General features: G+C 34.4%; 1 protein-coding gene across 2 annotated transcripts in view; it reads left to right on the forward strand.

Moving 5' to 3' along the window:
• Positions 1-12895, forward strand: part of TARBP1 (TAR (HIV-1) RNA binding protein 1) — a 33651-nt gene that overhangs the window by 7501 nt on the left and 13255 nt on the right. For both annotated transcript variants that reach the window (XM_050316550.1, XM_050316551.1), the window contains exons 9-17: positions 230-319; positions 1001-1139; positions 2873-2969; positions 3264-3439; positions 6383-6480; positions 7592-7753; positions 9444-9637; positions 10345-10600; positions 10682-10870. In XM_050316550.1, the coding sequence (XP_050172507.1) occupies positions 230-319; positions 1001-1139; positions 2873-2969; positions 3264-3439; positions 6383-6480; positions 7592-7753; positions 9444-9637; positions 10345-10600; positions 10682-10870 (1401 nt within the window). The remainder of the gene's footprint in view (positions 1-229; positions 320-1000; positions 1140-2872; positions 2970-3263; positions 3440-6382; positions 6481-7591; positions 7754-9443; positions 9638-10344; positions 10601-10681; positions 10871-12895) is intronic.

Raw genomic sequence — 12895 nt, forward strand, 5'->3', positions numbered from 1 at the left:
CTTCTAGTAATTTATTAATTTTCACGTAGACTTTAATACTTGGGAAAAATAAGTTTTGTTCCTTGGCAAAGATAAGTTGGTCTCAAAGAGGCAAAAATGAGTCTTCCTCACAAAAATGAAAATTTCTTTTTCTGAAACTTGACAGAAAAAGGTAAACTTTTTGAGTTATGTAGATGTTATCTGTGGTATATTATGTTGGCAGCTATGGTATTTTTATTAATCTCTTCAGGAGAAAGTGTCCCTTCCAGAAGTTGCAAGCTTTCTTCTGTCCCTTAGACCAGAGGAGTCCCTAAGGAGGGATACTTTGTTATGGACAGAGGTGAGAACTGAAACTGGCTTTATATTCATCAAACCCAGCAGAAATAATAGGATAATCTCAAAGGGGAAAATGTGCATACCATGTAGAGTTAGTCTGTAAATTGTAAATTTTCATGGGATATGTTTTATGTCTTTACAAGATGTAAAATGCCATGAATAAAAATTCAAAAATGAAATAATTATATATAGTTACTGGAGCCAGCTGAGTATGTAACCATAAGCTTTGGTTAGTTGTACAGCTATAGAATGATAAAAAAATTCTTTGCATAGTGTCTTCTTGTTATGTATACTGTACGTTTCATCTTACTCCATTGATTTTTGGCATAAAAGTTAAAAAAATGCAGGTCTTGCTAGATAACACTTGACTGGAAACCCTTCTGAGATAAGGGACTTTTTATCAGTCTTGCTTTATTTTTAAGGGTTGTATTTTTAATTATATTAGTACCAGTGATTTTTTGGGGGTGCTCTGAATTACCATCTGGAAAAACCTTTTTCTGTGTGGAGTTAGAAGGGAGCAGTCTGCCAAGCCCCAAAGTAGCTCTGTTGAACACCTCTCACAGTGTAGATTTGTTGATGTAACATTTCATGTGTAACAGTGCTTTAGTGTGCTGCTGTTAAGTTAGCAGTGTCAGTACACAACTGGCAGATGTGGTTAAGTGGTAACATACTGGTTTTAATTTAGCTTTGCAGTTGGTTGCAAGTGAATGACACATGCTTCAGAAAGTCTGTAACTTCTGATTTTGAACATCAAGAGACATCATCATTATGTCAATATGTACACAGTCTCGTGGAAAAATACTTTAAGACACCACCATCTGAAAGTAAGTTAAATTTTCAAGATAATTAAAAAAAAAAATTACAATCCCTCAGATTTTAGAAGAATTGTTTGTTTATAATGTTATTAGCTAAGAATCTGTTCAAGTTCTACCCAGTCTGTGGTATTCATGACTCTTGTGTTTGAACCTTATTTTTTAATCCCAGTTTTCCTTCATAAATTAAAGTCCTGCAGTATTAACCGAAGTTTAAGTCTTAATATTCAGTTTTAATGCTGCACCGATGCTTGTCCATTAAACTTACTGTGTTAGTTTTTTGGTGGTGCCGGAAAATGCTGGAATGTGGGCGTGGAGGAAAGCACAAGGAGATATAAGTACATACAGGTTTCACTGTGTTTGTCTGCAGAGCTTTGTAAAAAGACTGAGTGTTTTTATGGAGAAAGAGGCCATATAGTTAGGCAGCTTGGAGACTCATTACACGTGAGTCCTTCCTGGGCAGTTACGTTCTTCTGAATTTGGACAGCGTGCAACAGATGAGCTGCCACACATTATAACCAAGGAAGGTTGTTATATAAATGTGCAGATAAATTCTAAAGGGACCTCTTTGTTGTCTGACTTGTTTTAAATTATTACGACTTCAGTTTAGTGTTTATTTTCAGATACATTGAAAGGAATGGAAAATGGTTTTTTTTTTAATACTTCAACTTTTGTGTAGCATTCATTTATTTGCTACTTAAGTACTGCAGTGGTAGTGAACTTGATTTAGTTTTGAATGTCAAAAGTCAAAACTGAACATTTTTAGATAATATACATATAGGAGATAAAAAAAGTATGTCAGAGTTTGCTAATGATAAGTAGCTTCAGAAGCTTCCTGCAGCCCAAGAAACTTCACTTGATTGTCTTATTGTTAGAAAAGTTGCAAGCAAATTCTGTCTGTTGATATTCCAAGGTAAATGCTTTGCTAGAAATTTTGGCAGATTTTCTCTCCTTCCTTAAATGTTTGTTTAGTCCTTGGTCTATATTATCTGTAATTCCATAGCAAATGTGCATTTCACTTCTAAAAAATGATGTTTGTAATTTTGTAGGTTTATATGAATCTTAGCTAATAAGCAGCTCTTCAGAGGAAAAATATCAGCCACGTCCAGCTGTTTGAACTGGAGGGTGTTTTGCTTTCTGAATTCACAAAGCCAAAAACATCAGTAAAAAAACCCAAACCTAAAGCCAAGTTATGTACTACTATTTAAGTAACAATTTTATAAGTATGATGGTGTACTTCTGCATAAAAGATGAAAGAAAAGAGAAACTTTGGTTAGGGGTTTTGTGGGTTTTTTTTTTATTTCCTTTTGATGGAATAACTTTCAGTTCTTCATATAACTTTTAGCTGGTCAAAATCACAGCTGATGTTTCTGATGAAGTGTAGTGGAATTATGTTCTTGGCAAATGTAATTTGAATTATGGTAATGTATTTTTAAAATCAATAGAAATGTTAGTTAGGAACTACTATGTAGTGTATGCTACTGCATAACACATTGCCTAAAACTGATTTCAGCATAAAGACCAATGAGATTAGTCTCTTTGAGGCATAGAGGAAAAACAATTGTGTTAGAGTTTAGTTTATATCTAAATTAAAGAATGCACAAAATTATTAGTAATACTCTTGTTAGCACTAATTGGTTTTGTACTACTAATTTATTAAAGTAAGTTACAAAACCAGAAGTTTTAGAAATCAATACAAAGGTATTTTTTAGTTACTGTGGAAACCTTAAATTATCTTTAATCAGGAGAAAATTGCTTTATGCCTGACTGGTTTGAAGCTAAGCTTGTTGCAACCATGATTCTGTTGGCTGCTGATGTGAAGCAGATGAAGAATAAATACAGGTAAGTATGAAATACCTTATTTTACGTTTCTCTCTTTTTCAATCCCCTCACTCCTGAAGGATCCAGTAGAAGCCTGATCAAGTTGGGAAGCTGTCCACTTCTCTTTGCAGACTTTCAGTCAGCCTGATCATTCCTTAGACCTTGTCCAACTGTTGCTATAAACATACTGGGTAACTTTTCTAAAGATAACCTGAGTGACTTGGAAACATGTCCTACTTATTTCCATAAGTAATTTCGGCACTTAAGGCAGATACTCGGAAGAAGACTTTCTTTTTAATTTTTGTTTTTGTGTAGTGCAAAAAGCAACATAGAATGGATTGAACTAGAGGCTTTCTTGAACCCTCTTCTGGATGTCTTGATGAAACTTGGCAGTAATGCTTACATACCAACTCTGAAAACAGATAAAAGCCTACAGCTTCTCTTGAAGTTATTGCAGACCCGTTCGTTAAAATGTTCCAATACGCAAGATGGTTAGTGATATCTTCCCTATACTGTGTCTTGTATTACTTATAGTATTAACTACAACTAAAGTGTTTACTGGTTTATGGCTATATTGTCAAATTAATACTAGCCTAGAAGTGGTAAATGTAAAAGTTGACAATCTGGTGTGTCTGTCATAAAACTGAGGTGCGGGTGCAATCCTACAGGTGTCTTCAGGACTGGGAATTTAAAATGTGGAAACCTTCGGGGAAAGCAATTGTTATCCATGGCAAATATTTATAGGCCTATTCTTTGCCAACATGTGGATTCTGTAAATCATTTAGACACTTCAGAAAGAATTCAGTACAGAAACCTGGCCCAACTTGCTTAGTTGCCACAGGTTCAGCCAGAGTTTTCCCTAAGTGCATAAAGCGATCCTGCTGGATATCCTGTTTTCTGAGGTGACTGCTAGGCTAAGAGATGCTCACTTAGGTACAAGCCTGGTGATCTGTCAGTCTGGGAGTCAGATCAAGTGCTTTAACTTGTAGACCTATCAGGAGAGCTATGGAGTCTTTACCACTCCTTTTGTGAGAACTTTGTCAGTTTGTAACCGATCTGTATGTTTTTCCTGAAAGCAAATGAGAAATTGCAGTATTATTTTCATGAGTTAAGATGCTGAACAGGAACAAGAGGGATCTTGGTATTTGGTTTCTACTTAGACCCACTTTGTTTTTGGATTTTTTTCAGTGTTTTTATAATATGGAGTACAAGAACAATTTTGGAGTGGGGAGCTACAAATCTAGGCTCTTACATGGGAAAAAAGTAATTTCAGGTTCTACATCCAGGTTTCATAGAGATGTCTAAATGTGGCCCTAAAGTAAATACCTACCCTCATTTTAACAAGTGTTTTATACATTCAAACCCACCCCCCGCCCTTGACTCTTAGCTGTTTGAAATATTGAGCATTAATTATGCAGGCTGTTAAAGTTCCTGTTGGGGCATGGTCTCTGACTGTTGAAGTGGGTTCCTTGAAATGAAACTAAACTGGAAGACATGTCCCAGCTACCACTGTGCATTCAGTCTACAGCACAAAGCTAGAACAAGCCTGAAACAGAACCCTACAGAACACATGCAAGTGCATATTAGATTTTTACTTACCAGGAAGAATTAATTTCCTTGTTTGCCTTATTCTTTTATGTGCTTGCTAATGGGTCTGTAATGCATTGTTCCTGCTTTGGCAATTTTGACACCTGATATAGCATGTTAAGTTCTGCTAAGAAAGTTCTAAAGGTGTGGTAAGGCTGAGCACTGCAGTGTTTGCATCTTCTGGAACGTCCCCACAGGTACTCCAGTACCATCATCAGTCTTTCAAAAGGCTTTCCGAATTGCAGTTGAAATTTTAAGTTAAACAAGAATTACTTTTCTTATATTATTTTCTACAATGATTTTGTGCTTCTTCCTTCTGCACTGGAGAACCAACTAATAAATCTTTTCTCTGCAGCTGTGAATTGACTGTGGAGAGGGGTGGGAAGTTTAACACTGTAAAATACAGAATTTGTGTTTTGGTGTTGATTAAATCGGAGGTGAAAAGTCCTGTTTATCAAATGGTAAACAATAAAATGGTAGGGAATAATGAAGGAATTTAAGCTTGTGAAACAAAAATAACAGCAAGCAGGAAGTGTTTTATTTAAGAATATTTTAACGGAGACAGACATGCCTGAAGCGCATGCTGAAATCAGCATTCTTTGTCAGGTCTTGCTGTCTTTACTATTGTTAGATTTCACTATTTTTAACAGTAAGCTCTCGCTAATTATTATTTTTAATAGTGTTACACTCAAAATGAATGGGTTTTTTATCTGAAGAATTTATAAATTTAAATTGCAGAAGATGTTTTAGTGATTTGAGACTTACGATTAAACATGATAATAGTCTGACATAATTAAACTGTTTGTTCTAAATGATTTAAGCATTAGAAATGCAATGAGCCATTTTGATAGAGAATATTGAAAGTAAGTACAATATGGATTTGGAACTTCTAGAAATATGTCCCTTTATATTTTCACTTTTTGCAGGTCTTCCATTTCATAATAGTTATGCTACATGAAGTGTAACTCAGGGTCAACTCCAGAAAAAAACCCCGTAGCTCTTACCTCTGGGTAACTCCCTAAATACTGAAGCTAACGACTGATATTTTTAGAACAAGATAGTCATGGAGAGTATTTTAAATCTGTTTTCATATTGAGACGTTATTTCTTTGGCTTTCAGCTTGCCCTTACCCTTGAAGCACAGATTGAAGTGTTTGTGGTTAAATATGTTTTACCAGTCACCTGCCTCCCTTCTATGATAAACTTGTGTCTTTTTGTTTGTGAAATGCTATGCACATGTGGTATCCTTTGTAGCCTAGCCTTTTCTTAAAGGAAGTATCACATTTTGTTTATAATCTCATATTTTCATTTACAATGTTAAACCTGAAAGCTACTTGAGTGAAATCTCATAAGATTGCTCTGTACTTGAACATGAATTATTTCTAAGCAGCAAAAAAAAGAAACAACCAAACCAACAACCCCAAAATCTATAAACATTAGGAATGGAAGACCATGTTTTTCTCACATAAAATTAATTGCTGGATATGAAAGCTTTTGTTCTTTATTACAGAGTCAGTTCATTAATAAGCTGTTTGTGCAGAGAGTGGGGAATAGGACAAAAATGCGAGAAAAGTTGGAAAACTGTAATTTGGTCTTCTGGTTTTGTGTGGTTTTTGGTTCATTAATACATGATAAATCTCTGGAAAGGATGTAATCTCATTGGATTCTTTGAGCCCTATGGCTTACACTGCTAAAGAGTATAAAACTGTATTAAGGTATTCTTAGGTATTTGTATATTACTGCTGTATAACTTTGACTCTGTAACATAAATAAATCTGCATGATATAATAAAATTCTTAAGGGAGTTGTATTTCTGTATGCTAATACATTTTTTTTCTCACCACACAGATAGGGTATTGATTTTTATCTGGAAATCTCTCCTGACACCTGTGGAGAGTATTCTTGAATTTGTTCTCCGACGTCTTACTACAGATGAGCTAAGCGCTGTAAGTAATGATTATGAGGTATAGTTTGATGTAGTTTTGTCTGTTAATTTGATTTACCAGTGCTCCTAATTTTTATATCAAATCTTGAAGCACTTGGAAAGTCAATTTACATAGGAACAGTTCTGTTAACTTGTATTGAGTGGGCACAATAGAAAAAAAATGTCTGTAGTCTGCATTGCTTGTTTCTTCTTAAGTCTAAAGAAATCACGTAGTAAGAAATCATGAGTATCATATACTGCATTTCATCTAGTTGTATAGCTGTGGACATAAGATGTTAGGAGTTTGGAAACTTTTAGTACTTGGTCTGGTTATCTTCATTAATTGTCTTTCACTGCTTATTGCTGTGGCCAGTGTTTTAAGTTTATATCACAAAGAAACCTGTGACTTTTAAAGCAAACTGACTTAATGGTAGAAGAGGAATTTGACTTCTTTAAACCTGTTGAATGTATCAAAGAACTGCAGTACTTTTGAGAGAGAGAGGAGGTACATATTTCTTTAGTGACCAGTCACAAAAATACGTGCAATGGAAGAGTAATGTGAAAGTGGTCCAATGTCAAAGCAAAAGTTAGAGCTGAATCTGGAGAATGGAATCTTAGAGTCAGTGGAGACTTGAAGGTATATTTTATCTCAAAATTAAAGAAGGAAAAGTTCTTTATGCAGTTCCTTGATGCATGGTTTTATATTGAGGTGTTTTTTATATATGAAGAAAAGTTGCAAATACAGGAGGGGAATAGAAAGCTGTAAAACAAGCAATTTGCATTTGAACAGTGTTCCTGATACTCAGGCTAGCTCAGGTGTTTTTACACGGCCATTCCTTTGGGCAGGGAAGTGATCTTAGCAAATAAAAGAAGTGGAGATTTCTTTCAGAATTTCACACTATCTCTTCTAAGGCATACTCCAGAGCCCTAAAGGTAAAAGCACCTACGAGCTGAAAAGATTTAAAACATAGTAACCCCCCCTCCCCAAACAAACAAAACCCAAAGTCAGAGGTTTTTTGATTACAATGACTGCTGTTGTTTTTCTTCTGCTATCGTTGATAGTAACAGTTTTCTCTCTGATTTAAGTTTCCTCATCTTACTGATTCAGATTACTGTTGTTTCCTCATTTTTAGGTTGGCGACCTAGATCGTTGTGACCTGTACTTAGCTTTAATTCCAGAGATAGTGCATTTGTGCTTGGAAGTCGACTGGAAGAAAATGACACCTATCAAGAATTTCATTTCATCCCTGATAAATGCATCTATTTGTAACCTACAGGAGAGAAATTCTGAAAAGGTAACTTAACATTATTGACAACAATGTATTTTAATATAAAACCAATAAGTAGTAATTAAACTATTATAATATACTAATAGTAAACAATCTAAATACCATATTATTTACTATTATTGATACTAGATTATATTTATTATATTTAGATTATATATTAATAATTACATAGTCATACTATAAATGCAAGTTGTATACAAGGATGGATTTTTATTATAAAGTTACTTTATAATCCATATTAATATTATCTATAATGTAAAATTAAATAAGTTTGTGTCAACATGTATGTGTAAATATATTCCCTAACACGTATGTCTTTAGTTGGCAGTGTAATGTTAATGTAAAATATCTGTAGCTAAGATATTCCGTACTTTTGTTTTATTATATTACATTATTTAGAAGTCTGTATAGCTGAAGTAAAACTTTACCTGTAGTAATGGACTATGTGTACTCAAAAGATTTTTCCTCAAATATGAACCTGTCTTACTGATTAAGTCACAATTAAATGAAAATGCCTTTTGTATTAATGATCTGTTGAATTTCAAAGCTGGAATATACAGAGAAAAGGAAATACCAGAACCCAGCATTGCTTTGACTTTTTCATCTAGTTCTGTTAATGGTCCCATAGCTCTATGTGCTAGGCTAGTATATTTGAAATAGTTATATTTTCAAAAGTTTTCAAAAGGAAATGTTAATAACTTCTGTAAAAGAATTTAAATTAAGATTTGTTGGGCAGTATAAACTTTGGTATTATTACTTGGTATTATTATTTTGTTCAAGAACAGTTAATAACAAATTAAAAGATTGTAAATATTTTTATTAGCTAGGTTTTCCTTTCTAAGGAAACAAAGAACAACATTTAATTTTATTTTTTCCGTTGTTTATGTGAATTTTGTACTTACTCCAGTAGTTTCAAAGTTGACATTTTCTATTTCAAACTCAGTGTTCACTGGGGGCCTCTACCAGCTTATTTTGAATTCAGGGGAATTACACTCTCATGATTATTTCTTCAGTTGCACATATAGTACATCTTCAGTTTAAGAAGAAAGAAGAAAATGCTGAGTAACTACAGATGAGAAAAGTCTTTTCTGTGCTCTAGACAGCTGAGGGTAACTTGGAGATATTTAAATAACATCGAAATTTTCTTACTATAAGGGAATTACATGCTTATTGACTATTTTTTTTTTAATTGAGAATTTTTATTTCATGCCTCTTTGAATATATGTGTTCATCACAGAAAATAATCATAGCATGGTTGTAACCTTTTGGATGCTTGGAGCAAGTAGTGTGTGGTATTCCAAATTTCAACTATCTTGTTGCATGGGGTTTCTGATTAACTGGACCCACACTTTTTTTTCTAATTGCTAACCAGCAATATATATGAACTGTTACTTGGCAAGATAGAAGTATTCCATCACAGCTGAGCTAGGTGCTTGCACTTAATGTGTCAGTGACCGTAATTTGCAAGATTTCTATTTCTGTCGGTGCTTGTAACTTGTGATTTACTGTGCTGTCCCAGTCGAACTGTGTTAGGCGCAGGTAAGACGATAAGGAAGTAGAAGGATGCAGAGTTACTGCCTTGTGATGTCTGAGGTGATATTAAATAGGATGATTATCAAATGTACCAGTATGTTATTTGTATCGTATTAGAAGAAACGAGTGCGTGTTTGTTCATGTATGATTTGATTTTACTTAGGAGCCGAAGGTTAAAGAACAAATTAAAAAAGTAGCTAGCATGGCTTCACTTACAGCAGTATGTGAGATAATGGATCAGAAACTGGAAGCACACCTGGAATCCCTGCCTTCTGTGGATGCTCTGAAGAAATTTATTTCCTTTTCTCAGTTCAATGAAGTATTAAAGAAACCATCTTATATTGAAGAAAAAAGTGGGTACGTCTGTGCTAAAGGTTCAGTAGTTGTCTGATTAATGTTCAAAAAAGTTGATTAATGTGAAGCAGTGGTTGAGATACTGGATTTCCCTGTTCTTTCTTTGGTAACTTTTTGCCTAGATAAAAATGAATAATTCTGTACACTAACTGTTAACTCAGTTGCACTTTTGTCTTAACATTCAGTTTTCAGAACATTAAAGCAGGCAGAATTGATCAGACCAAAAAAGTCCCTTTGTTCAGCCTTCTGGTGCAATGAAGCCAGAGTTAACTTTGAACACTGCTTACCCTTAGGCCTCCTTAAATATTTACACACTGTACAAAGCCATGGCACGTACACAAGCAAGTTTAAAAGGAAATTATTTGCTATTGGTGAAGGGAAACCAGAGCAAGCTAGAGGGTCAAAACCCAAATACTTGGGTAACAAAAAAATCATGGCCAACATATAGTAATGTTTCCACTGAATACTGTCACAGATGTTTATCACTAATGAGGCTGACTGAGACAAGAACTGATTTGACTCTTTTTAAAACCACTTCATTTTTATATTTCTTTTCCATGAACTTGTCCAATCTCCCCTTGGATCTATACAAATCTTAGCATCTTAAAGTAGTATAGTGAGTTTGTATAGTTAACCACTTCCTGATTGGAGTAAGAATGCACAGGATAAACTAACACAATATATATTTAAGAATAATATTTTTCTTAAAGCTTATGTGAAGAAACAACATCTCAAGGATGGGGAAGAATTGTTGCACGCCATCTTCGTGACCAGTGGGTTTGCCTTCGTTTCATTTTAAATTCATTTCCGACACTGGCTCAAGGGTGTGAAGAAACTTCAGAAATGTCATTATCTACAGTTGAAAGGTCCAAAAAAATTCTGCAGTCTGCACTAGAAGCCCTAACTATTCTTCCTTCAGATCAAGTTTTACCTGTGTTCGACTGCATGAAAGTCCTTGTTCCCAAGGTAAAAGATAAACCTCCACAATATAAATAGTTTTTGGCTGTTTTCTAGTCAAATGTAACACTTTATTCTCTTTATTTTCAGCTTCTGGACTCATCAGAGTCTCTCTGCATAGAAGCATTTGATTTGGCTTGGAAAATTATATCCTCTTTGAGCAACACACAGCTAATATTTTGGTCCAATCTAAAAGCTTTTGTTCAGTTCATCTTTGATATCGAGGTTCTTGCTGTTGCTGCAATTGCAAAGGGTCAAGCATATGCCAAAATAAAAGAGGTCAGTTTTAAGAATTTTTTTTTTTTTTGAGAGAGGAATTTAAATTGTGTCTGGATCTAAAAATGTGGTTTACATTTTATTTTCTCTTTAGCTGTTGTTGTGAATTTTTCCTTTCCAAAAAGGCACAAGTTTGAGAGTATTAAGATGAAAGGTCTGAGAATTAGATTGAAGATAAGCATATATATTATTTGTTCTTGTAACACAGAAAACGTAAAAGCAGTTTCTTTGGTTTTTAGACTGTTTGCTATCTTCTGCATGCAGTAAAATTAGTTTTTTTGTCTTTTATTTTATTTTTACATAATACCCTTCCTCTTGAATATTTTATTTAGGATTTGACACCTGTACTGTCTCAAACTACTAATATTTTAGAAAAATTACTCCTTTTTCTAATAGTTTAGTCTTTATGAAAATGATGTCTTAAATGAAAAGTTAGAACAGTTCAAAACTTTTGTAGATGCTATTGAATAAGCCATCTTTACTTCCTTAAAAATGTCTTCATGGCCTTTTTTTTTATTTTTTTGGTGATGGTCCAGGTGTAGAAAACATAAAAACCACAGTCACATTAGAGTCAAATTTAATTCTGCATGGTAGAGCTGCTTCCACAGTTAAGAGGGGGAAAATATAATTTTTACGCTTCCTTTGTAAGGTGTTTGCAGCACTCCAAAAGTACTTGCATATGTCACTGTGTTCTTTTTTGATTGTAAGTCACTAAAACTGTTTTTAGTACTGTGCTGTTGTTTCATCTTGGCCTTATACACTGGAAAGTTGTTTGCTTTCTTTTTTAAGTTATCTTTTGAGGAGGAGAGTGGTTTGTTTGGTTTTTCTTCCCCCCCGCTACCTTGTGTCAATTAAAGGTTTGTGCAGAACAGTCCACAATTACTGCAGGACTTTTACTAGAACAGAAATACATTATGAATTAGCTACCAGTATATATGTATGCATAGACTTACTGTCTCATGCACTGCTTTGCACTTAGCACAAAAATCACATTAGGAGGGACTGCAGTGTTGCTTTCAAGTCACCTTAAGTGGCTCTGTTCTGGTGTCACGCTTGTAACTGTAAGTAATAGCAAATGTCTCAACTTTACAGAAAAATGGACACTTCTAGCTATTTAAAATTGCTGTGATACCCTCATATTAACCTTCATTATCTTAAAATATAGTGCCATTTATTTTCTTTTTGAAAACATGCTTCAAATAAATGTTTCTGTCATGTATTAACTGGTAGAGAACACTTTGTATTTGGACCTTCATGTGGACCCAAGCCAAAATAAGATACATATGCAAAGATGGCAAAATATCTCTTCCATTCTAGAAATTTATTAACTTTTTCTTTTAATGAGTATCTGTAACAGCTAATTGTATGCTCAGTATTCTAGCAACTGATGAGCTATAGTTAGTTTTTTTCCTTGATCATAAAACTTGTTTAAGTTCTTAGAATTACTGTCTTAACTTCAGCATTAGTATTTCAAGCATTATGTAAGGTGTATTTTGCCTTGTTGAGAGTCTTGAGTCTGTGTGACAGCTATCCCATTGTCTGCAGTGGGACATACCATGACAGCAGGCATCAAGGAGCTAATGAAGGTCTCGTATACTCAACAAAGGGCATCTGGTCGAGCCACCTTCTGCCCCTTCATAAGAAAATGAAGATAAAGTTCCCAAGCAAGTGCCTACTTATGTATATTCTTATCCCAGTCCTTGGCAGTCTCTGGTGCCATTGACCCTTTGTGTAATGGCTTTATAGTTGTAGCTAAAGAGAAATGGAAAGTGGAACTGCCTGACACTGATTTGTCACAAAAGCATAATTTTAATTTTGTCAACCGCAGTGCACTCTGTCTTTTTAATAGTTAGAAGGGCTGGATCAAAGGGGTATTTCTGAGTCAAAAAAAAATGGAATAGTGCTATGGTAAAAGCTAGAAGAGTTTCCTCAGAGGTCTTAGAGCACTGTGTTCTTAAGCTTCATTTCTTCTGCTGCTCTCTTCCTTTAATTTTGTGGTTATTCAAATATTAGTTGTGCTAGAACTTT

Source organism: Myiozetetes cayanensis, unplaced genomic scaffold, assembly GCF_022539395.1.
Source record: "Myiozetetes cayanensis isolate MyiCay16 unplaced genomic scaffold, myiCay2020 scf2-11, whole genome shotgun sequence".
Taxonomy (NCBI): Eukaryota; Metazoa; Chordata; class Aves; order Passeriformes; family Tyrannidae; genus Myiozetetes; species Myiozetetes cayanensis.